This window comes from Theobroma umbraticum, unplaced genomic scaffold, assembly GCF_002168275.2.
Source record: "Theobroma umbraticum cultivar Fairchild unplaced genomic scaffold, ASM216827v3 scaffold_51.0, whole genome shotgun sequence".
Taxonomy (NCBI): Eukaryota; Viridiplantae; Streptophyta; class Magnoliopsida; order Malvales; family Malvaceae; genus Theobroma; species Theobroma umbraticum.
The window spans coordinates 5,816,023-5,840,817 of NW_018397260.1; the positions used below are offsets into that span (position 1 = coordinate 5,816,023).

Here is a 24,795-nt window from a genome sequence, read left to right on the forward strand (position 1 = left end):
ATTAATTATATTTGCTTTTTTTCCCATTGAGAATCAACCAGAACGCGGAAATGCACGAGGATGAGGCCATGCTAACCAGGTACTGTGACAGATTTTGAATAGGCCACTGGAGAGATTGGTTAACACTATATTTTAACATGCATAGAACTTGGAAGATTTGCTTATAACGGAGTCGAACCAATCAGAGCCATGGGTCATCTCGATTGACACAGTTGCACTGAATCTTTTCCAATTGTACGTCTTCAGTTAACAGAAAGGTAGAAATCAGAGGGGATACCGGGGAGGGGAGTAGGCACAAAACTAAAATTTCTACCTTTTGGTGAATTTGGTCTTTTCTTTGGACGATACTCCCGCCAATATTGTTAGCCAAGAGAAGCATATGGTGATGTAGGTTGTCAGGATTCAACACCTGCGATTTTAATTAAGCAAGGAGTGAGCAGGGACATACCAGAGGCAAATAGACCTGCGCCAAACAGGTGTCATTCAAGCCTGCAACCAACAGAATTACAGTGAAAAGAAAAAAGACAAAAGGATGCCAAAGGAACTTTTGAATATGGTATTAGAATAGCAAGAGGACAAGCGTCCCCATGATGCTGGTGCTTCAACATCCGCAAGGGGCAAATGAGAATTGCTTACTCCAACCCGCCGAATTGACGCAAACTTGGAGCACAAACATCATTTCATTAACAAATCCTACTTATATTGATCTTTGACTCATAATTCTCCTGCCATTAACTGAAGTGATAAATCTCCAAAAGCATACCAATAATGACCCACTGCCTGCAGGCATGCAGAATATTTCACACAATAAACTAAGGTTTTCATCCTCTTATCCCTTCCCCTCTCATTGCTTCAAATTTTTTGACACAGCTCAATTTATTGGTGTCTAATGAAAAGATTCCATAAATATAAATCATTGGAAATATTTCAAATCAAGTTGAGACAATGGATAGCTTATGATAGATGGTTCGAGAATAAAATCCATGTAAAATTTGGTAGCTTGTCAAAGGGTATAAGATTAAATTTTCCACTTCTCAATTTGTTAAACAAGCATGTTTGCAGTTGAGGGCACAACAATTCCCACAACCACCAGAACACGACCAAAGAGGTATACAAATGACAAATATGGACTAAATGAATAAATAATGCATGTTTGTACAAAAGCTTAATAGTCCAAAATGTCAAGAGGCAGGAAATCAACAAACTGATTACAGATTCTAAGAGGAGGAACTCATCTGCAACAGTGTTATATACAACAACGATGACACGGGTAAGTAATTCATCTTCCAGATGTAGGCAAAAAACTTGATGCAAAAAGTTCATTATCCCATCATCCACTCCTATTTGATAACTTTGACCATAACCTGAAACGTCCATCAATGTCCACATTCATGGCAAATATTAGTCATTGGTTTTCTAATGACTGGAATTGCATATTAAAGAGGATGCAACAGGTCTAGAATAACCCAAAAGCTAATCTTAAAAACTCAGCACTTGAGACGGCAGTGTGCAGACTCAATATAAGCAACTAAACGTTCATGGAGATATTTATTAAAGTAGATGCAGTTTTTAATTCATTGTTATAAAGATTAAGCTCGTATCCATTGACCATATTAGAACCCAATCAAGGTTGAAATAAGTTGCAGTCTTGCAGATATGATTTTCATCATTTTTAGCAAAGAGAACTTAAATACCACAAGCTATGGGGTTAAAACTACAAGAATATGAATATAGAAAGATACAATCAGGACATCTAATCTGAAGCTTTACATCACCCAAAACTCGAAACCTCAACCACAGCCCAATTAACTATGGAACCAATGAAGTAGCTCATGCCAATTAACTATGGAACCAATATCTAACAGTTGATTGCTGTAAATTAAAATGTAAACTGGCTATTAAAAATACCTAAATTTAGTAAGTAATTTGGTAATTAGAGACAAACAATTGCTGATATACCCTGTCAAAGTACTTCGCCAAAAGCTCATCTTGGTACATCAAGCTACCAAAACTTTCTAGCAGCAGGGTCCTGGAAGGCATTGAGAATCTTTAAGCGAACACATTCCAAGCTCCTCTACCTCAGGGCATGTCAAGCTACAGTTAATCAAGAATGAAGAACATAAGTAATCTGTAAGCTGAAATAACAAGCAATATAAATGTATGTCAATCAATGGATAATTAAAAATAAATAAATAAATGATTGTTACATAAAACATAAAATATTGTCTAAACTGCTTTTGCCCCAAAATATTATGCTTGGCCTCTGAGGTAACTGTTGGATTAGGTATGTGTCCCACATGGGAAGGTTCAATTTCTCTATAAGATTTTCCTTATATTTGGAGGGTCAAATCTCCATACCTAAGCTCGTCATATATGTGTTGGACCTGAGTACTTCAAACCATCTCCCAAAACACGACCACATATGGCCCTTTTATCAAACAAATAATTCTTTTTGCTATCATGTCCATCATCCCTCAACAAGTATGTCATAACAACACATCCATTATTACAGTGCATAATCCAAAGGTTAAAATTTGCAATTAGTCCATATACTTGTCAGGAATGTTCATAAAACTCCATCTACTTCTATTCATTAAAGTGTAGTCAATTTGTCATATGAAAAACTGTAAAGACCATTAATGTGAAACCAATAACTTGCTGACATGGAAAAACATAAGCTCAAGAGGCATTAACATATACAAAAACTAAAATTAATAAATTAATAAAACCATTTTCTTTTGTTTTTATATCTTTTTTCTATTTTCTTCTTTCTTCTTTTATGGAACCATGTCTTACATCTGGTTCCCCTCTCTCTCTCTCCCTCACTCCACCCCAAGAGTTCACTCCAGCCAGCCTTGTCAAGACAGCAACATCTCTCCTCTGAGCAATAAGTATGCAAGCTTGTCTTATTACACTCTAATGTTAGCCATGTGTTTATTTGCTGTGTCCCAGATGCTTTACTTCACATTTTTTTTTTCTACTCCCTTTGAGAGGAGGCAAAACCATCATAGAGCTTCATCAGCTCAATCCTATCAGAATAACGCTTAGAGCACCTTATCAAACAGAAACTTTATAAGGCCCAAACTTTTCCATTCAAGCAACAATTTAACAGATGAGCTGTCTTCTATTAAATTCTCAAGTGGGGGGTGAAGAGAAAACCCTACACCCTAACGGTGAGTGCTCCCTCGAAGGTTGCATCAGAAGAAGAAAGGGAGAGAGGAGTAAATCAAGGTGTAAATGTGATTGCAAAAAGGAAGCAAAGCATTTTAACTTGAATCTGGAGCAGATCACAAGAATCAGAGGCAGTAGAGAAGAAGACAATAATAATGAAAACTGAGAATAGACTTTTCAATTTTTAACTTCGCCAAGCCAGCCTAAATGTTGCCATATCAACAATCATTTTGACGCAAAATAGGATAAATAAGTAGACTTAATGGTTTCACACTCAAAGGTGCTAACACTGTCACTTGGTTAACCAGACTTAAAAGTGCAGAGAATGCATTTTACAAATAAATAAAAAGGGTGTAATGGTGATTGAGCATTTTCATTTTTCAATAAGCACAAAGACTAAATGCAAACTTTAATTAAATTGTCTCTGCAACGTTCCCAAAAGTCATTAGAATGTACAAAAACTTAGCAACAATGGAAGACTCAGTAAAGACATTTGCTTACATAAATTTTAGTCCCTGTTTTTTCCTCTTGTAGTTTCTTTTTTTTTGGTCTAATGACCTTTGTTATTACTCTGTATGCTTCCAGTTTGTTCTTGTACTGTTTAACCTTTGTATATCAGTATAACAGGTACTTTGCTGTTTCTTTAAATTAATAAAACCCTACTAATCAAAAAAAAAAAAAACATATTCACAAGATTGAGACAATTACATACCCTATGGCATCAACTGTTCCAGACTTTACAAAATGAGAAATGAATCATGCAGATGTCCTACAAAATAAATACAATGGATAAGAGAACAGAGATAAATATGAATATGTGGAAATCTGCATCAAATTAAGCATATATGAATCTCAGTAAGACAAAGTCAAGGAACAATTTTCATCCACATACATATTGGAAGTGTGCATCCTAGTTTAAAGATCCACGACACCTGAACAAAAGCAGGAACAAAAAGTAAGCAGAGAATGGCAGGCAGCGTATCTAATTTGTTTTTAATATGCAGCTATGAAATGAATAACCATAAAGTGACTAAGTTTCCCTTAAGAAGCACCAAAACCAATAAGGCATAATGCAAATAGGATCACAAAGTTAATAAATGCACAGCCATAGATCCCATCGCATCTTACTTCTTTGAACCACAGTTGCAAGGAATTTTTTTCTCCTCCAAAGGGAACTTGTAGTTGTAAGTAATTTCTTCACCAGCTGCTATGTGCCGTTTTGCATAGATGAAAATCTTCTTCTGGCCCTCAACACTAATAACTTTTGTGTAACAGTTAGGCTGCATTTCAAGTATTTCAAATTAGCCGCACCAATCAATCACATATGTGGCAACAACTGAACAAAATTACAACTTCACATACCTCACAAGAATGATTTATAAATCTAGCAATCCCACCACGCTTTGTAGCATCAACCTACACAAGTAAATAAGAAGTCAAAAGATTGCCTCTAAAAACAAGCAAGGAAAAGAAAACCACAATTCAGTTTAAATCCAGACCCAGGCATCGAAAATTGATATACTTACCACATATCCATCATCAAGCCTAAACAGATAACTGCTACCAATTCCCATCTTCTCATAATAGCGTTCACGTATATCAGATATCTATAACATTTGGAAGCTTAATCAATGGTCATGCATGAACGGAAGAGGAATTGCAAAAAGTTAGACTAAATAGGATAACATACTACAGCCAATTCTAAACAAGTCAAACTTACCCGGGGCCGAATCAACTCTCCAACATATTCAATGACAAAATCCTCAGCCTCAATTGGCTCAAGCGCAACAAGACCCCAATCGTGAATCTTGCTTCGCTGAAAACGTAGACGCTTTTTCCTTGCCTAAAAACAGAATTAAGTAATTTAAAACCATCAAGGTCACATCAAGACATTTCAAAACAAATATATTCCAATAACAAACATCATTTTAAAATCACCTTCAACTGAGTTGCTTTTAAGAGATCAGCACCCTCTGCAGCAGCAAGAAGATTGCGCAGCTTCACTCTGTTTGTTCTTGCAGAAAGACCTTTACTGTTTGACGACTGCATCATATTATTAACCTCAGAGCCTGGATATTTCATGTGTGTACACTGAATTCCTCTAACACGAGCTCTTTCTGCAGGACTTGCTTTGAGTGACCATTTATGCCACTCCCAGCCATTAAATGAAGAGCGCGCACATCCATCAGATCTGGGACAGGAATTTGCTGTCCTGGATCTAATTGAATGGGTAGTTCGATCTGCATTCCCTCTAGAAGAAGAATGCTTGCTAGCAGAATTTGCCACTTTCTGTACCTTGGTTGGATGCAATGAAGGCTCATCATTAGCTAATTGCTTCCTTTTTACCCTTGACACCTTGGGAGCTAAAGAAAATAACAGAAAATAAAGAAAGATTTAAAATAATGCCATTAATTAAGATAAAACCAAAAAACATCTAGAATGAAAAAAAAAATAAAAAACCTTTCAGTGTCTTCTTGCGGGAAGCATTAGTAAGCTCTACTTCACTTCCAACAATACCATTAGTCCTGCCAACAACCTTCTTAACATCACAATTCCGAAAGGTTGATGCTCTCTCCCTGGAGACTTGAACTGCACCTTCTCTGACCAAATTTTCTGCATAAAATAGTCAATAACTGTTACCATTGCCAAGTTCATTATTATCTTGTGCAATACCAAGAACCTATCAGATGAAAAAGTAACATACTTTGAACAGCAGGGGTAACCTTGGTTTTTTTGTGACCACCTGCACTCTTCGGTATTGAGTGATCATTGAGCAAACTACTTTTAGCAATGGTTTTGGATGACCTAGAAACAGTAGATGATTGAGATGCACTTTTCTTTACCCCAACCTTTTCAGAAGTGGCTGCAGTTGGCTCTGGATCTGCATGATCCAACAAATTTCTGGAAGCCTCTTTTTTCCGAGGCCTTTCAACGGGATGATTCTGTGACCCATTGACAATAGTGGACAGAGTAGATCCTATCTTCTTACGAACCAACTTTTTCTTGCGGTAATATGTATATTTACCAGTAACTAAAGATACTTCTGAGGAGCCTGAACTCTGAGACTTCTTTGACCTCTCCCTGAGCTTATCTCCTACGGCAGAAGAAGCAGCAAGAATTTCCCTACCTACACTAAATGCCCTTTCCTGAAGCAAATGAAAAGGTCAACAAAACTATTCAACCCAATATCAAAATTCTGGGGTGATTGGTGGGAATATAAGGTATAAAGCAGTGATCAATACCTCTTTGCTATCAGCCTCACGGCGTTTCTTCAAACTACGCCATGATATAAGAAACTGATAAAGAGTAACATCAATAAAAGATGATTTCCACTCTCTTAGTACATCATCATGGAGCTTCTGCCGACACATTGCCACGGCAACATATTCTCCAATCTTAGGGCTGCACTCATCTGACCTTGAAGGTCGAAACTTACAAATGTGTGATGGAACAAGCGTCCCAGCATTACCCTCAAGTCCAGGAGGTAGTGGCTCATCAACTTCTTGTTCATCAATTACGTCCCCTAAATGAGCAAACAATCTCTTAAATGCACCAGCCATGAAAGTTTCCTGCCTTGTAACATACAAATTTTCAGACACAGACTGACAAATGGGTGTCCAAGATTGTAATGGGTTCTGTAGATTGCCAGACAAATCAGACATTCTGCTTGAACTGAATCTTTTCTCTCCACAAATGTCTGAAGTATCAAACTCTGAAGCAAGATGGCATTGACTGGAAGATCCAACGGCGTCTTGCAGCTGTAAAACAAAATGTTCATTTAAATTTCAGAAATATACAATCCTTGTGTGTCCTAGTCTCACTAGAACAGTTTTAAAAAAATAGAAAGGAAATGAAAAACTAACAGGATGAACCTTTTGAAATTCTTTCAATTCATCATCTATTGAAAAATTAACTGATTTCTCGGCTTCTTCTTCATCAAGATTTTCCTTCGATTTGTCATCATTTTCCAAACCAATCACTCTTCTTGCTTCACTTTTAACAAGATTGTCAACATACTTGGCCATAAACACCTTCATAGATAAATGGAGCTCATTTTCAACACCTTCAAGGATGCATCCCATGCCATCATACGGGCCATTATTGCACAATTGGCTTTTCTGTTTGGATAAAATTTGCTGCACAACATATGAAGATGACTTTTCTGCAGAATCAACTCCAGCAACTGTTGCCAGTTCAAAACCCGGTGGACAATCAATGTCATGAGCAATCAATTCCATCCCAGATAAGAGCTGTAAAACCATTAAAGTATTAGCTTCAAGGACATTACATAGACTGTGCACACAGAGAACTGTATATAGGCTTTACTTACAGGCTTATCTGTTACTTTTTCAGTCTCGTTGCCATGATCCCTGGAGTCAGTAGCAGACACCATAACATTAGGCTGACCAAACCAAAGTTTTCCCCTTCTCCAGGAAGATGAATACTCGGCTATACTGTCATAGAAGACAGCATTCCACATAACTTGCATGCAGTAGTCAAAAAGCATCTTACAAACAACTGTATAAGAACCCCAAAAATTTTCAATGCTTCCAACAGATTTTATACTTGCAGGAGCACGTGTAGATTCTTGAATGCATGGCTGGTCCGATACATTGTGGGAGGCTGCCGTCTCAAACATGGGAATACACTGCATTTTTATTTCGGGGGCATTTTCAATCTGTAAACAGAAAGAATTGGAGCTTTAAGATAAATAAACTTCAGAATCAACTTTCTTTCTTTTTTTTTTTTGTCATTGCATGCATTACCATTTTTCTATCAGGAAAACTTTTAGCATCCTGGTTGAATAATTCAACCATTAGATGTCTCTGAGACTTTTTTGCAGCAACAAACTCTGAGATCATATTGCTGATTATTTCATCTAGCACAACTCTACGAGCTGCTTTCATAATCCCAGCATGCAGCTGAGAAGAAACTTCTTCAGAAATATCCGATATGAAGTTCATTGATAAGTCCCGTTCATTTTCAGCAGCATAAGCTTGACTACCTTTCCAAGCATTTAAAACAGACAGCAATTTAATGGGGCGAAACCTGTCTTCAGTATGATGTATCTGCAAAATGATAAATTACAACAAGAAGAGATAAGAAGAAAATAGTAAGTAAAACTATGATACATCATGCCTATTACAATTCACAAACCCATAGGACCTGACAGTTGATACAAATGAACAGCTCATATTTTTATCATTTAGCACTTGAACCATCAGTCATAACGTTAGAATTTCAAGCCTTACCAGAACAGAATCAGCAAGATACCCATAGCGATGCCAAGAATATAGTTGTAAAAGGGAATGAGGCCCATGTTTCCTACTCTTATCATCCTCATACAACCAACATGCATCTTCACCTGACTGCATGTGAAAATCATTTGAAGTAAGTGTTAGGGAAAAGGGGGAAAGAAGAGGTTGAACTGGAAAAAAAACAATCATACCTGCAAAAGAGAGCTTGAAATGAGGTCATTGGATGCATCAAAACCATCGCAGTTGATTTGTGATTGAGAAAGGATGTTCTGGAAATTTGTATGGGAAGACTTGAAACAATTGGAAGCTGTGGTTGAACTGAGATACACAAATCCAGTTGCGACATGACCAGGGAACTGCCTGAAGTATTTTAAGGGAACAGGATTAATCACAGTCCCATTGACCACAGGATAAACAGGGAGCTCATCAGGCAGGAAACCAGTAGATAAACCCTCGTATAATTGCTGCTGGATGTAAGGGCCACACATCTGTCCATGTTCGTTTACATACATCCATCCACTCGCAAAAGAAGATGGTGCATAGCTGGCGTAACTCTTGTCTTGGCATGAACCTCCATCGTCATTACAAGATTGAGGAACACCACTGCTATTGCCATTAGATTGGCAACTCATCTCCGTTGCAGATTGTTCATCACTGCCGAATCATAAATACGATTTAAAACACACACACACGCACAGAGAAAAAGAAGGGCTCAAGCTGAAGCAACAAAAGAAGTATATCAATAATAATACCCGCAAATCGAAGATGCAGAATCAGGAGAGAGGCCTGAATAGATATTTGATCTGCGATCTGAAACTTTAAGCCGCTTTCTGGAAAAAAAAGGGTAATCGTGAAAGCGATCATATTCGTCAAGGGGGGATGTTGAGGAAACCATGGTCTGGCCTGAGCCAAATTCAAACCGAACCAACCTCAATTGTCATATATGTATTTACTATTACAAAATTTTTTTTTTAAAAAAAAAAAAAGCCGATAGTTGTAATACGCATTACACCATTCGATCAATCAGACCAGACTTCTATTTGCATCTGCAAATAGGATTGCCCAAAACTCCAAGAAGAAAAAGGAAATCTACAACATGCATGTGGGCATATCATAACCTCTCATCCTTCCACACAGTTGAAAAAAGAATCAACCATTTAACACTCTTTCTTACCCTTCCAATCCTCGCCGCCAATCCGCACAACTCCTCTGGTTCCAATAGAGTAATACGATTCTGCTCCAACTTTTCCCAACTAGAGGTAAACCATTATCACCTGCAGGTCTTCGTAAACCCTATTCAGGACTAATTTGCCTATGGTTGCAGCCTTGGAGGGGAGAGGAAAATTCCTTTGCCCTCTTGACTCCTTGCTCGGTCGGTAAATTATCAACCATCAATCACTTTTGTGGGCTGCAAGTTGGCATTCAGATTTCAGGCTTTTTTTTTTTTTAATTCTTTAGTGAACTTATTTCCGGCCTTTTCCTCTATGGAATATTTACTCTCATTTGTTGGGCTCGCATTTTAGTTCACTTTTGGGCCAATGCTTTTAAGGCAATTCTCAAAACCCAATTTTCTTCGGCCTCACAGTCTCCCAATCATTATTAAAGTATTATAGCATAATGCTTAAATAAATTTTAAAAATATTTAAATAAATATTTATTATTTATTATATTTAATTAATTTTTCGTAATTTTATTTTAAATTAAATAAATTATTATAATTAATGATTGATTAATTATAATTATTAAAAATATCACTTATCATTTTATATTAATATGGTATTGATATAGTATTGATATAATATTAATGTAAAAAATAAAAAATATTTCATGATCAAGTTATTATATCAAATTAACATGTGATACTATTATCAATTATGATACATCAATATATCACATCATAATTAATTATAATATTTTAATATATTACGTTAACGTCACATGATATAAAATAATAAATAATATTTTAATTAAATAAATTATCAATTATAAAGGTTTATTTGATTCAAAAAAATATAAAAATTTATTTGACTTAAAATAAAAATATAAAGTTTGATCAAAGGAAATAAAAGTATAAGGCTATATTTGAATTTTTTTTTGAATGGTTTAAGAATTTTTTTGTATATTATGCCAAGTTTTTTTTTTTATGCAGATTTTATTTTATTTATTTAGGATAATTGAAGTTGCGTTCATGCAAAAGAAGCGGGAAAGATCACCTGCTACAAGAAATACAGTGTACGAAGACCACGAACTATGAGCAACACAAGAAACTAACAATAGACAGAAAGTTGATCCTCCAACCATTACAAATATCCATATTTTGAGGAGTAGCAGCTACATGAGATAATGAACTAAGTTTCATCATCAGGGGTTTGCTGCTTGTTATTGAACTTCCTAGCATTTCTTATAGCTTGTCAAGCTAGTCTCAAGCAGAGTTTGAACAGAAGAACTTCCCCCTCAATGATGCCTTACCCAGTTAAATTCAGTATTCCAATCACCAGGGATATCCTGGGAAAAACTGCACTACTTTGGTCCAGACAGCTTGAGAATAATAAGTGGTCTCTACTCTCTTGCGAATCCTCTACATTACAAAGACGAGAAGTAGTACATGACAGTGAAGTCCCCCAACGATCCATAATTGCCAGCCAAGCAATAAAGGCAAAGTAGTTGGCGAGATGCTCTCTGCGACCAGATCCAGATTTTTCATAGCCCGCTTGGCTTGCTTTCAGTCATTTCCGATGGCACGATTCTACCAGCGTGTGTTTGATGGTTTCTCTTCTCCTCTCCTCTCGATTTCTCTCTCTTTTTCAAAGGTTGAAAGTTGCAAATTCAAGTTGAAGTCAAGGGTATAATAGAACATTCAATTTCTTTTTCACCATTTTCAAAAGCTGCATTTTTCTTCAAATAAACGTATTCTGATACGGTAGCAAACTCTCATTATTTTTAAGTCCATTGCCTGATTTGAACTTCCCTTTTTTTTTTTTTTTGTTTCAGTTGCTGCATCAGCCAAAATTCATGTACCTATGCACATTGCTTTGTTTTCTTAAGAAAAAAGAAAAAGAAATTCATCTTTGTAATAACCGTTTTTCATTAATTTATGCTTTATTTAAGTCCTATATATGAAATATGTATGAGGATGTAGCCTTGTTAAAATCGCACATATGCTTGGTTTTTCCGTTGTTTCTTTCTTTTCAAAGAAAATACTACAATTGTATTCTCCGGCTACCAAGCTAAAATTGCGTGTTTTCATTCAATGCCGTCCTTTGCTTTGTGCTTTGCATCTGACTCTTCCGTAACAGTCGACGGATAGAGATTATGGAGAGGGAGGTTGCCAACTTGTGTTTACCAAATGTTATATTACCGAATTACACGTGTTCGGCGGAGATAAGGTAGGTTGGGGAAATATTTTTTATTATTTAATTAAAAAAGGAAAATCTTATTAGTCCTGCTTATCGATAACACTCCTACTGAGTCCTACTTATCTTTACACACACTCCTGCTTATCGTTTTGTTTGTTTTGTTATTAGCGCTAAGTGATAATTGTAGCAGAAGAAAGAAAGCCAGGGAGATGGTGGTACGATTATGGGGAAACTTTTAGCTGAAGAGGATGTGTGGCGGGGGCGTAGGGGAATCAACAAGCAATGAACAAGACGGTTAATGAAGGAGAGAGGTAGAGGTGGCAACGTAAAGGAAGTCTGCCAGCAGAGGGACTGGGGGAGACTCGGGGGACAGAGAAGAAAATTCCGAAAAGCAATACAGGGCAACCAATCTGATTTAGCAGTATTCAAGATCTCATTCGAGTGGGTAGATCCTCTATAAGTTTAAATAAGAGAGAGAAAGAGCGAAAGCAATGCAAGCGAGTGCTGGTTTAGTGGCAGGATCTCACAACCGGAACGAGCTCGTAGTTATTCTTCGTGATGAGGACTCTTCTGTAAGTAGCTTTTATATACTATAGATATATATGACACGCACTTGCACTTGTTTTCCATGAACTCTGAATTAGCCAGAATAAAAAAGAAAAAAAAAAGGAATTACGTTGAAATGAATCATGAAAATGAGAGCGAGTGGTGTTGCAGCGAAAGGCGGCGGAGCATTTAAGTGGCCAAACATGTCATATATGCGGGGATGATGTCGGACTGACAATTGAGGGAGAGCTGTTCGTGGCCTGCAATGAGTGTGCCTTCCCCATTTGCCGCGCTTGCTATGAATACGAGCGCAGGGAAGGAAGTCAAGTGTGCCCTCAGTGCAAGACCAGATTCAAACGTCTCAAGGGTAATCACCGTTCACTGCTTTAGTCTACTCTTCTCTTGTCTATTCTCTAGCTACTACTTTAGTCTGACGGTTCACTGCTCGGTACTCGCCGTTCAGGCTGTGCTAGAGTGGATGGGGATGAAGAAGAAGATGACATTGATGACTTGGAGAATGAGTTCAGTTTGGAGGGAAGGAGCAACGGGCAGGATATGAACCATGGTTTTGCTGCCGATGCAATCACCTGTGTCTCTGATCTGCCTCGTGTTGTTGTTCATCCCGATTACCAACTTCCCCTTCTCACTAATGGTCAAATGGTATTTACCTTTTACTAATTCTTTTATCTACTACATCCTAGTTTATCTGTGATAAATGATGTAAATGATGCTAGTAGTTCGTATGATCATTAATTACTTGCTCGGCCGCCTTGTTCTCACTCTTTTTCTTTTGTTCGCTTCAACTTTTGCCACTACCAGGTTGATGATACACCCCCTGACCAGCATGCTTTGGGCCCTTCCTTCATGGGTGGTGGTGGCAAGAAGATCCACCCCCTTCTTTTTCCAGATCCCTCTCTTCCCGGTATATACTAATTTTTGTTTAGATGCATCTCTTTGATGTAGTTGAACATCAACCTCCTTTCTAATTCCCTTTTGCAGTGCAACCTAGAGCCATGGATCCTTCCAAGGATTTAGCTGCTTATGGCTATGGAAGTGTTGCTTGGAAGGAGAGGATTGAGATTTGGAAACAAAAGCAAGAAAAATTACATATGATGAAGTCTGATGATGGTAGCAAAGATGGCTATTCTGATGACCTTGATTTACCACTGTAAGCTCCCCACTAGGACTTTTTTATTCATATTTTTTTTTTGGGTTTAGTAGACTCACATATAATTGGAGCACAATTTTCTTTTCATATTAGTAAAATCAGGCAAGCATTGATGTAATGATACTTGCCACCATTCTTATTTTCTTCCCAAAATAATTCCTGAATTATGTAAAATTCACTTTAGTTGTCATTTGACTAGTACAATCCCCATTAAAGCCTTAAAACTTAACAAGTTCCTTGAAGAAATGATAAAAGACTAAAAGAGTGCTTTGCTTCATATTTGATTATAAGTTATAATTTCTTTATTCTTTTCCAATTTCTTGGCTAAATTAATAGTTATTGCTTGTGGATCAGAATGGATGAAGCTAGACAACCATTGTCAAGAAAGTTGCGCATTCCATCAAGCCAAATCAACCCATACCGGATGATCATCCTAATTCGACTTGTAGTTCTTGGATTTTTCTTTCACTATCGAGTCATGCACCCTGTGAATGACGCCTATGCGTTATGGCTTGTATCTGTCATTTGTGAAATCTGGTTTTCTCTTTCATGGATTTTTGATCAATTCCCGAAGTGGTTTCCAATTGACAGGGAAACTTATCTGGATCGATTATCCTTGAGGTAAGTAATCTGCAAAGTGATCAGACTCATGCAACAGTGCTTACAGTCTAGATTTTGAATATTTTCTGCCCTGTTTTTCTCCTTTTCAGGTATGAGAAGGAGGGGGAACCTTCTCAACTTTCTCATGTTGACGTATTCGTAAGTACAGTTGATCCGGTGAAAGAACCCCCACTGGTGACTGTAAACACTGTTCTATCCATTCTTGCAGTGGATTACCCTGTTGAAAAAGTCTCTTGTTATGTTTCTGATGATGCTGCTGCTATGATAACATTTGAGGCACTGTCTGAAGCATCTGAATTTGCGAGGAAGTGGGTCCCCTTTTGTAAGAAATTTAACATTGAACCACGGGCACCTGAGTGGTACTTTGCACAAAAGATAGATTACCTGAAAGATAAGGTGTTACCATCATTTGTGAGGGAAAGGAGAGCAATGAAGGTAACAAGGCTTCCATGGTCATTGAAATTGTTCTGTTATTTATGGCGGATCACATGGTAACTCCAATGCCTGTTGTAATTATAGAGAGAGTACGAAAAGTTCAAAGTTCGCATCAATGCTTTGGTTGCCAAGGCTCGAAAGGTTCCAGAAGAAGGGTGGACTATGCAGGATGGAACTCCATGGCCTGGGAATAATATCCGTGATCATCCTGGAATGATTCAGGTACGTTCAATGGATTGGCATTTTATCTGATTCTCATTAGAAACCTTTTATGTCCTACTTATGTTTGCAATCCTTCACAGGTTTTTCTTGGACAAAGACATGACATTGATGGAAATGAATTACCACGCCTGGTGTATGTTTCTAGAGAAAAGAGACCGAGGTTTTCTCACCATAAAAATGCTGGAGCAATGAATGCTTTGGTAAACTTCTAAAGATGGCGAACATATTCTCTTTCAGCTGACAAGATGTGACATTTTATATGGATAAATATAATTAGACATTTTAATTTAATTAATAATCTTGTACTTGGTTGTCAAATAGGTTCGAGTCTCTGCTGTGCTCACAAATGCTCCATATGTATTAAATTTGGATTGCAATCACTACATTAATAATAGTAAGGCTCTTAGAGAGGCGATGTGTTTCATGATGGATCCATTGCTAGGAAAGAGAGTGTGTTACGTCCAGTTCCCCCAGAGGTTTGATGGCATTGACAGTCATGACCGATATGGCAACAGGAACACCGTATTCTTTGATGTAAGTATTTATTTATCGAATTTTTGTTTTGTCAATCTTTCTCCGAAATATAATGTATAATTGCTCCATCTCAGATTAATATGAAAGGTTTGGATGGCATTCAAGGGCCTATGTATGTTGGTACCGGATGTGTATTTAGAAGACTAGCACTTTACGGTTATGATGCTCCAAAACCGAAGAAGCCGCCAACGAGGACATGCAACTGTTGGCCTAAGTGGTGCTGTGGATGCTTTTGCTCAGGAAGGAGAAAGAAGAAGCTACCTAATAAACAACGGAAGGCAAGAAATACTAAGCAAAGAGATGAAGAAGCATCACCACTTGTGTGTACTGCTACGGATGTTATCGAAGAAGGTGTTGTATGCAATTTTTGTACATTTTGAACTCTCCCGCAAGACTATTCAAGTTTGACTAACAAATGAAATTATGCAAAGCATTGAAATTGCTGTAGCCGTGCATCTGCTCGATCCAGACTGTACATGATAATGGGGCTCAAGCCTTTCCTGTAGAGAACTTTGAGCCTTTTACCTAATGCTATACTTTGAGACTGTAAAAATACCTACCAGAACATACTTTTAATGTCAGCATATAAAGTCAAATCAATATTTTCTAGAACTCACTGATTTTGTAGGCATATGAATATTGTCTTTCCATTATCAAGATGAGATCAGTACCCTAATTTGTCCAGCAAGTTTGATAATCTTGTCATCTGACTTTGTAGAGCTTGAATACAGGGAAGGCAGGGAATAAGTTTGCTATCTCTGAGCAGAAGTTAGAAAAGAAGTTTGGGCAGTCCCCTACTTTTATTGCCTCTACCTTACTAGAGGATGGTGGAACAGTGAATGGTGCTAGCCCTGCATCTCTGCTTAAAGAAGCCATCCATGTCATCAGTTGTGGCTACGAAGATAAAACAGACTGGGGAAAGGAGGTAGCAACAATTTTTGGATTATCATGCTGAAATATTCTTCTTAATTTAACATTTTCTCCTTAAAAAGATATAATTCATACAAACATTTCTTGTGATCTAGGTTGGATGGATCTATGGCTCAGTTACGGAGGACATACTAACAGGATTTAAAATGCACTGCCGTGGGTGGCGATCCATATATTGTGTTCCTGCTACGCCAGCATTTAAGGGATCTGCTCTCATCAACGTTTCCGATCGTCTGAACGAGGTCCTCCGATGGGCCCTTGGATCTATTGAAATATTTTTGAGCAGGCATTGTCCTCTTTGGTATGGATACGGAGGTGGCCTAAGGTGGTTGGAGCGTCTTTCTTACATAAATGCCACTGTATATCCATGGACCTCGATTCCTCTGGTGGCATATTGTGCTCTTCCTGCTGTGTGCCTGCTGACAGGGAATTTCATCATTCCAGAGGTAAAAAGCTTCCAACCACAAAATTAGCAAGGGAGATGATAAACCATGGTGTTTGTGTGCAATGTTTTTATATATACATTTTTGAAACTTGTTTACATCGTTGTCAAGGCATCCTTGTAATGATGTGAACTTAATTATCTTCAATGGTCTGTACATTTTGCAGCTCAACAATGTTGCTAGCTTGTGGTTCGTGTCGCTTTTCATTTGTATTTTTGCAACAAGCATCTTGGAAATGAGATGGAGTGGAGTCGGTATTGATGAATGGTGGAGGAATCAGCAATTTTGGGTGATTGGAGGGGTTTCAGCGCATGTATTTGCTGTATTCCAAGGGCTTTTAAAGGTTATAGCTGGTGTTAATACCAACTTCAGTACTATGACTTCCAAGGCAGGGGACGATGGAGAGTTCTCCGAGCTGTATGCATTGAAGTGGACAACTTTGCTCATCCCCCCAACAACACTACTTATAGTAAACCTGATAGGAGTGATTGCAGCTATCTCAAATGCAATAAATAATGGTTATGATTCATGGGGACCATTGCTTGGTAAGCTTTTTTTTGCCTTCTGGGTTCTTGCTCACCTCTATCCCTTCCTGAAGGGTATGTTGGGTCGAGGGAATAGGACTCCCACGATTATTATTATCTGGTCAATTTTGTTCGCTTCGGTCTTCTCCCTGTTGTGGGTTCATGTGAACCCATTCGTTGCCAAATCAGATGGCCCGCCTTTGGAGGAATGTGGCTTGGACTGTGATTAGCACTGCATCTGCTCCCCTACAAGTCCAAGGTGCCCTAATTGAGGATAGAAAACTCTCTTGATTGTAACGAGGCTTTGCAGCTGCAGATTGAAGGTCTGCTGGGAATGTTATCATCTCTTCCATTTATCATTCTTTAACATCGAAATTCAAATCAGACTGTTGAGCATAATGATTTATGGTAGCAGGAGCTCTCCTTGATTTTTTATTAGTTTTACTCACCTGTGGAAGAGGAGGTTGTAGTGTATTATCATTATTCACCATGTAAAAGTGGGCTTTGTCAGGCACAGTCTACATGTAAACTACAAGTCTACCAGTTAATAACATATATATTGACACCCTTAATTTGAATGAAATAATTATTATAAATTTTCTTGAATTGAATAATTATTAATTTATTATAGATTTTATTGTATTTTAAATCATAATAATTATAGGTTTTATTGTGATAATGAGTTTTTTATTCTGTAGATATAAATACTTTTTGGATTGTATTTCTAGTTTTTAGAAATCTATCTCCTCAAATGTTTATGCATTATCTCTTCAATTGGATTTTGTTTTATGTTTCCTGTTTTAATTGGAGATAAATAAAAGGCATCAATATTGTTATGTTATAATTCATGAGTACAATACTTTCTTATGGTTTTAGATCTTAGATTCCTTAATTTCATTGTCATTGTTTTATATAATGATTATTATTTTATTTTAACTTTTCTTTTCTTAAATTATATTTTAAAATGAGAATAAGGGTATAGAATATAAACAAGTTTGAAATTTTTTTCTATAAATTATTCATATCATAAAATTAATTAAAAAATTATCTTTATGTCAAAATATCAAACACTTAATAATTATATAAATTATCTAGTTATAATTATTATTTAGATAGACTACAATATCTAATTAGAGATAATGATTGACTTATTCACCCATATTTAATATATATAATTTTATAATACAACATTTATTCTATTTTAACATAATTTGTATAATTATCTGAATAGGGAATATATTATAATACATAATAATAATTACAGCCTACTACTAATAATGCTGCTTTATCCCGCTTAATACGCGGTTTCTAGTTCGCCTTGACTTGACTGCCAAGCCTGCTCTTCCTCATTAATTTCAAGACTTGTTTACTTTTGCAGGATTCATGCAGGTTGCTCTGGAATTTGATGTACGTTGAATTATTTTAAAATAGAAACATCCTGGAACATGGATCTAGCTATTCCAGCCACTTAGCCAAGCCGCACCAGATAAAGCTGACATATGCCATAAAGTCACAAATAGTAGCTTTCCAGCCAACTACTTTTCGGCGGCTCCACCGATATTCCTCACTCCAATTATTTGCTCTTTTGTTTTCCTTAGACTTGTGGTTGGTTGACATGACTTTAACCATGCAAGCACTCATGTATATTTATATATCCTACATTAAGGACGTCTACGATGGCGCAGGAGCAATACAACAAGCAAACCAGCAGAAAAGAGGAATTGAGAGCTAAGGAAACGGGCTAGTTAGCAAGAAAAGAAAATGGGTGGCATAGTTAAGAAGCTATTTTGCTGCGGAGAGGAGCAAAGAGGTTCGCCACAGACTAGGCAGACGTCCCTGAGGGTCATGTACGGGTCTACGTAGGGAAAGACATCCAATGCAAATTCGAATTGGAGGCCAATTTCCCGAACCATCCACTCTTTTAGAGCCTGGCTCGTCTCTCTGAGCAAGAATTTGGTTATTCATACGATGGTGCCCTCAGGTTAGCCTGCGAGACCGATCTGTTCCTCTACCTCGTTAATCTACTCAAGACCAGTAATCCCTCTGCCCACTACATGGATCTCGCGGACTTCATTTCTAAGTTTTATGCTTCCGATGCTACTAATGCTCGCCGATCATACCCCGTCTTCTTCTTTACGGATTTGTTTTCTGTTTTTGTTGGGTTTTATCTTTTCGAAAATGATTCTTTTCCCCAGACGAAGTCCTGAGATTGTGATGGACTTCTTGTATATATCGCTTTGGGGTCATTTTTTCCCCCTATGTTCGGCTGACAATGTGAAGGATCCACATCAGTTACTAAAACTCATTTTCTGTTTCTTTTTATCTTCTTTCTATCTGTTTTAACATATATTCTTATCTTGTAATTCTATTTGGGGAAAAATTTTATATTCAAAAGATAAGGTCGTGGGATTAAAGTGTTCTAGTTCTTGAGAATAATACCTGGACGAGAAAGTTCGTGAACTGAGCTGGGTAACTATCAAGTGAGGAACATAAAATATATATGATATAACAGTTGTAATGTATTAGGACGCTATCAATCTCGAACTGAGCAAACGTATTATCAATCTTTTCTTTTCTTTTTTTTTTTCCTTTGTGGCCAAAGAACTTTTTTTTTTACGTTTATTTTTAATTAAAGAAAATACCAAAAGTATTTCTTCAATTTTTTAAATAATTCAGGCAAAAAATTTCATTAATCACCAGAATATATAACTAAAAAAAACGTCATTTAAAATATTGGATGCATATATATATATATAGAGAGAGAGAGAGAGAGGGAGAATGGATCTATTTACAGTGATTTCGAAATTAAATTAGTTTTATACTCTTTAATATCTTTTTATAGGAGTTATACATGCCCAAATTCATATGAATAAAAAATATTCAATTAATTATTTGATAATAATAAAATTTCAACGACTAAATATATATTGAAAAAATTAATATTTTTAATCAATATAATGAGAATATCAAATTAACTTAAAATTGAAATTTTATGTGCATGCTGGGTATAATTAGCTTGTTAAATCCGATGATCAATTTGTTAGAATATTAGTTGTATATGAACCTCAAATTTAATATTAAGCATAGGACAGCTTAAATGTTTACTTTCTTCAACATTGAAGATCCCTATGAAGATTGAGGCTCGCTTAAGAATATTCAAGTTAAAAAAAAAAATTTGTCACCCTCAATCACATTAGCTGCACTACACACATGGCAATAGTTTTATTTCAAGCAGTGGCAATTCTGATACCGGGCCATGAAAGAAAATCCAAAAACTTTGGGGAATTCAATATGGGTACATAAATATTTGAACTAGCGTGTCATTGACAATACAATTGTCCTGTCACGATCTCTTTTACTGCTTTCTTGACATTCACACAATAATTTAAGATGACTAAAATGTGGAAAAAAAAATTAAATGAAATGAAATGGACCAAGATTTCTAAAATGAATGTGTGAAATGTCAGGCAGATTGAAACCAAGTTTTGCTACCACATAAATATTGGGAAGATACAGACTAACTGACAATGACAAAAATACCTATATTTCCTTTCCAAAATCAACATACCTATACTTTGGAGTCACCCAGTTCAACACTCTTCACAGGAATGTTTTCAACTCCCTCTTTCAAAAGCCTAATTTCCTCTTCTGTTAGACTGTGCTTCATCGGGTGTAAGGCCTTGGTGTTAGACTGCTTTTCAACCTCCACAGCCCAACTATAAATTACCATGCCCACAACGGCAAGAATCATTCCCATTATGTTCTTGAAAGTGAGCGCAGAATCAAAGAGCAGCCACCCAAGAGTGAGAACGCATACTGTTTTCATATGCCCCAAAACCTGAAATGAGGTAGCTGAGAATCGTCCAATGCATAGGTACTGACTCACATTGCAGAATACTGCTAGAGAGCATGAAAGAAGTATAAATAACTGCATGGGTCCAAACCAAACACCAAGAATAGTCAGTAAAATATTTCACACAAATTGCAGCAGGCTGGAGCTTCAACAAAAAGGAAGTTAGGTTACTCACAATAGCACCAGAAGTCATCTTATAGTTTGTTATAAATTTGCCACTAAGATAGAAATCCACAAATGGACCAAGAATAAGGAGAGAGAGGGCTTGAATCGGAGCTGTCTTACTCAGCAACTCAAAAGATCCAATTGAATACTTCTTCTGCAAGGAACCTATCGTCTACTCCAAAGGAAAACAGAAAGAAACCAGAAGTTAAGACTTATTTCACCAGAAAAAAATAAAAGGCTAAATGCTCACATCAAGACTCGACCTTTAACCAAATGTTGAATGTAGGATATGAACTTTCATTTAGTTCAATTTGTTATCAATACTTTTGCGATTGTGCCGATTAAGGAAACTGGTTAACAGAATCTGTTATATCTGTTAAATCTCATTATGTAGTTAAAAACATATCACAAGGAAAATTATGTGGCAGTCAAACGAGTCCACATCATTTTTTAATTCTCTTTATTCTTTTCTTTTTCCAGAATTTCCTCTCTTTCTGCATCTCAGCCTCCCTCTGTCCACTCAATACCGCAGCCCTCCTACTGCTCCCAGGCTGCTATTAATTGCAGCCTCCTTGGCCTCCCACAGGCCTGTCAACAGCCAACACATCCAGCCTGCTCTTCCTCTTCCTCCCGTTTCTTTCTCTCATAGATTACCCTCCATGCTACAAGCATTGTATGATAAGCACTCACAAATAGAGCATACGCTCTTACAATGATATGAGAAAACCATAAAAAGGAAAAGAGAGGGAAGAAAACCATAATATTGCTTTGACTTTATTTCATTTATTGCCCTTGAATATACCAACATTGGTTTGCACCTTTTTGCAACCTAATTCAACACCTAAATTCTATTCAGAAGTCACCGGATGTCAGCACAGTGTAGATTAAATTCTACACTAAGACCTACAAAGTGACTTGAAATGTAGAGGTGCATTTTGATAAATATGTAAATGTAAAACAGGGAGACAAGTTGATCCTGTGACAATTTAGCCATTTGTTGAATATACCATTAGCATTCGCATTATTTTAGGTCCAGCCCAGCAGCCAATAATAGCAAATATAACTAACCAATAAAATAATAACATGAAGCTAGGCCACAATGCTTTCATAAAATTTCTCATGGCCTTATCACATTAGTTTTGCAAGCAACCTAAAATAAAAAAATACTGTGTAACTATACAGCTAAAGATCTAGTTCTTAGTACTGAGAATTCCTAATCCCAAGCAACTAGAAATAGAATCCTATTATGAAGTCATGGTGAAACTGATTTATTTAAAAAACAGAACGCTGCTTAAAAACAACACCACAGCAGAGAAAGAGAATCAAACAACACATCCAAAACATATAAGATTGGCCACTAACTTCGTAGATTGTTAGCCGAACGATAGAAAAAAAAAGAGGAAGAGAGTGTAATGACAAGAAATACTCACAATTTGCTGCAAAGAGGTAGACAAAACTGCTACACATGCGCATATAAAACCTTTGGCATTAACTTTGACATCAGTCACAGTGCAAACACCCACACCTATAACCACAACCAAAACAGACATTTTAACTTCCCTTGAGTATTGCTTGCTGTGAAGAATCCATTCCATCACACAGACCACTGGAATCATGCTGAGTTTTGAAATCTGTAACACCAGAAAATTGAGATAATTAGCTGAAAAGGAGGGAAAAAGAGACGGAGGGGGGTGGGGTGTTTGGATTTCATACGCACACAAAAGGTAAAAGATAAGGGTGAAAATATTCAGACAAATGTTCCTTTCAAAAGCCTGAAGAGATTACATACCCTCCATGTACCTTAATGTCATTATACATCCTCTATGTACCCTTACAAATGTCTAGATGTGTTTTAATAAATCAATTAATTATCTTGCCTTTGTTTTAAGAAAAACTGACATGAACAGCGCTTTACCATGTTTAGGCTAAGGAAAGAGAAAGGTATTGAAGATTTTGGACGCGTTCAAAATTTTTAAATCAGCTAAGATTCTTGCAGCAGCAGTACGAGGATTGTAGGCAAAACAATGGATTCATTTTTCTCGGATAATTCCCATAGCATGTTGTGAATCTCATAGTAGTAAATATTGTGGGAGACAGAAAAGAAATGAATTGAATCGATAGAAGAGCAAATGTAGCTGAAAAATACCTGGTAGAAGCCGACAGAGTTAAGCATAAGACTGAGATTCATCCCAGTGATGGACATATTTGCAACGATAGAAAACCACAGAAGTTCCCATAGAGGAACATGCTTCGACGCCGACAAACCAGTTGCGTTTGAAACCAGACCAACCAGCGCCGTCACCGCAAAGTGGAACCCCGTTAAGGTCGTCGCTGTAAACAACATTGGGCAACGTCAGTTTTGTCCCTTTTTTAGCTTCTTAGAAAAAGGGGAAGAAATGGTTTTTAAAGTTGGTAGGTCTTAGATCTCGACTGCATAACGTCGCGAAAGCTAACTTATCCACCCACAACAGATGAAAACAGATCCAAATTTAAAATTAGAAGATCCAGAGATGAGAGACATACCAAAGCCGAAAGCATAACCGGAGGAGGACATGAGTTGCTTGTTAGCCATTATAATTCCAACGGAGCTGATGACGTTCATGGCCCAGGCTCCCACATCTGACACAGACGACGATTTCTTCTCGGGTTGCGACTCCATATCCTTGTTCGTTCGTCCTGTTTTACGTTAGCACAATTGCTTCGTTGATAACTATCAAGGGAACTGGCAGGGAAGGGACCAGATCTCAGGCGGAATTATAATATAATAGCTTGAAGAAAGCAATACAAGGCGGCTTCGGTTGGAAGGGGCAACAGGATGTACAACGCGGCTTCGCTTTGAATTTGAATTGATTGCGGACTTCACATTCCCTTTACGACGTATAGCAGTACGCCGGATCTCGAGCGATCAATAAATCAATTAGTCAATTAATAAATCTACTTTAAACAACAAGCAAAGGGAGCTGAAGATCTGAGGAAAAGAGAGAGAGAAATTGGCGGAGGATGGGCCGGCGAGATGCAAAGAAAGAAAGCAAAGGCGTTCTCGCTCTCTTCAGGGAAAGGAAAAAAAGAAGCTCTATCCCCAATGCCAACTCGCAATTCCAATTCCAATTCACTTCTCACCCAGTCAAATCTTTTACCCTCCCAGTTCTCCTTGTGGATTTCGCCTTTAGTCAAAACATCCTCCAGTTGAGACTTTCCTTCTCTTTTCTGCTTTTATGGTCTTCCTAATTTTCGGTGTTACCAAACAAGTATCTTTCCTTATTATTACTGTCCCTCCTACGTCCCTACGGCACCTTTTCAACGGGACCAGCAACGGCCGTTTTTGTATTTTACAAGAAATTTTGTGATTTCTTGGTAAAACAACGCTAATTTTTTTCCCGATAATCGTTAACGCTTTCTGTGTTTACTCCTAACTAAAGACGTTGTGATTATCTGTTGAAATTCTTACCAAAAAACTCTCATAGAATTGCTCTTTTTCTACCACAGTAGAATTAGACTCCTATTCTACCACAAATATTATCTGAATCCCGTTGTTGTGTTTCGAAATTCAAATTAACAATTATTAGTTA

The 24,795-nt window shown here is 37.1% G+C and overlaps 4 protein-coding genes across 8 annotated transcripts; 2 read left to right on the forward strand and 2 right to left on the reverse strand.

Annotated features, from left to right (window-relative positions):
* Nucleotides 1-1,000: 1,000 nt before the first annotated feature.
* Nucleotides 1,001-9,801, reverse strand: SDG25 (SET domain protein 25). Of its 3 annotated transcripts, none has more exons than XM_021428318.2 (19): nucleotides 9,604-9,801; nucleotides 9,182-9,332; nucleotides 8,621-9,083; nucleotides 8,424-8,540; nucleotides 7,938-8,240; nucleotides 7,502-7,849; nucleotides 7,044-7,421; nucleotides 6,414-6,929; nucleotides 5,876-6,317; nucleotides 5,632-5,784; nucleotides 5,110-5,534; nucleotides 4,892-5,014; nucleotides 4,698-4,778; nucleotides 4,534-4,587; nucleotides 4,300-4,451; nucleotides 4,064-4,103; nucleotides 3,884-3,940; nucleotides 1,960-2,094; nucleotides 1,001-1,364 (listed from the first exon to the last, which is right to left on the reverse strand). In XM_021428318.2, exons 2-16 carry the CDS (start codon nucleotides 9,322-9,324, stop codon nucleotides 4,082-4,084), a joined length of 3,720 nt encoding a protein of 1,239 aa, XP_021283993.1. In that variant the 5' UTR covers nucleotides 9,325-9,332; nucleotides 9,604-9,801; the 3' UTR covers nucleotides 1,001-1,364; nucleotides 1,960-2,094; nucleotides 3,884-3,940; nucleotides 4,064-4,081. The 3 variants fall into 3 exon arrangements, with proteins under 3 accessions (XP_021283993.1, XP_021283994.1, XP_021283992.1); XM_021428319.2 differs by having other exon boundaries at nucleotides 9,182-9,259; nucleotides 9,604-9,800; XM_021428317.2 differs by having other exon boundaries at nucleotides 1,909-2,094; nucleotides 9,182-9,801.
* Nucleotides 9,802-12,274: 2,473 nt separating this feature from the next.
* On the forward strand, nucleotides 12,275-17,654 carry LOC110416169 (putative cellulose synthase A catalytic subunit 5 [UDP-forming]). Of its 3 annotated transcripts, none has more exons than XM_089783503.1 (14): nucleotides 12,275-12,357; nucleotides 12,503-12,698; nucleotides 12,795-12,993; nucleotides 13,099-13,253; nucleotides 13,331-13,499; nucleotides 13,854-14,120; nucleotides 14,210-14,555; nucleotides 14,640-14,777; nucleotides 14,858-14,977; nucleotides 15,099-15,311; nucleotides 15,386-15,667; nucleotides 16,048-16,236; nucleotides 16,337-16,687; nucleotides 16,851-17,654. In XM_089783503.1, the coding sequence occupies exons 1-14, from the start codon at nucleotides 12,277-12,279 to the stop codon at nucleotides 17,436-17,438; spliced, it is 3,294 nt and encodes a 1,097-aa protein (XP_089639629.1). In that variant the 5' UTR covers nucleotides 12,275-12,276; the 3' UTR covers nucleotides 17,439-17,654. The 3 variants fall into 3 exon arrangements, with proteins under 3 accessions (XP_089639629.1, XP_021283717.1, XP_089639630.1); XM_021428042.1 differs by having other exon boundaries at nucleotides 12,795-12,991; nucleotides 13,151-13,253; XM_089783504.1 differs by having other exon boundaries at nucleotides 12,277-12,357; nucleotides 12,509-12,698; nucleotides 12,795-12,991; nucleotides 13,151-13,253.
* Nucleotides 17,655-18,884: 1,230 nt separating this feature from the next.
* On the forward strand, nucleotides 18,885-20,627 carry LOC110416506 (SAUR-like auxin-responsive protein family). The gene is given in 2 exon segments (XM_021428507.2): nucleotides 18,885-18,948; nucleotides 19,039-20,627. Coding segments are annotated over 2 exon segments (441 nt in total). The 3' UTR covers nucleotides 19,416-20,627.
* LOC110417210 (UDP-rhamnose/UDP-galactose transporter 1-like) lies at nucleotides 20,611-24,430 on the reverse strand. The gene is made up of 5 exons (XM_021429445.2): nucleotides 23,750-24,430; nucleotides 23,373-23,557; nucleotides 22,657-22,857; nucleotides 21,237-21,398; nucleotides 20,611-21,136 (listed from the first exon to the last, which is right to left on the reverse strand). The coding sequence occupies exons 1-5, from the start codon at nucleotides 23,883-23,885 to the stop codon at nucleotides 20,777-20,779; spliced, it is 1,044 nt and encodes a 347-aa protein (XP_021285120.1). The 5' UTR covers nucleotides 23,886-24,430; the 3' UTR covers nucleotides 20,611-20,776.
* Between the last annotated feature and the right edge of the window lie 365 nt (nucleotides 24,431-24,795).

What these genes read in the sequence shown, in the direction of transcription:
- LOC110416169 (XM_089783503.1), top strand. Translation starts at nt 12,277, where the DNA reads ATGCAAGCGAGTGCTGGTTTAGTGGCAGGATCTCACAACCGGAACGAG. An exon ending in ATCATCCTGGAATGATTCAG is followed by an intron (nt 14,778 to 14,857) that starts GTACGTTCAATG and finishes AATCCTTCACAG; the next exon opens with GTTTTTCTTGGACAAAGACA. An exon ending in GGAATTTCATCATTCCAGAG is followed by an intron (nt 16,688 to 16,850) that starts GTAAAAAGCTTC and finishes TACATTTTGCAG; the next exon opens with CTCAACAATGTTGCTAGCTT.
- LOC110417210 (XM_021429445.2), bottom strand. Translation starts at nt 23,885, where the DNA reads ATGGAGTCGCAACCCGAGAAGAAATCGTCGTCTGTGTCAGATGTGGGA. An exon ending in CTACCTCTTTGCAGCAAATT is followed by an intron (nt 21,399 to 22,656) that starts GTGAGTATTTCT and finishes CCTTTGGAGTAG; the next exon opens with ACGATAGGTTCCTTGCAGAA. An exon ending in AGATGACTTCTGGTGCTATT is followed by an intron (nt 21,137 to 21,236) that starts GTGAGTAACCTA and finishes GGACCCATGCAG; the next exon opens with TTATTTATACTTCTTTCATG.
- SDG25 (XM_021428318.2), bottom strand. Translation starts at nt 9,324, where the DNA reads ATGGTTTCCTCAACATCCCCCCTTGACGAATATGATCGCTTTCACGAT. An exon ending in TTATAAATCATTCTTGTGAG is followed by an intron (nt 4,452 to 4,533) that starts GTATGTGAAGTT and finishes CTTGAAATGCAG; the next exon opens with CCTAACTGTTACACAAAAGT. An exon ending in TGCAACTGTGGTTCAAAGAA is followed by an intron (nt 4,104 to 4,299) that starts GTAAGATGCGAT and finishes GCTTTTGTTCAG; the next exon opens with GTGTCGTGGATCTTTAAACT.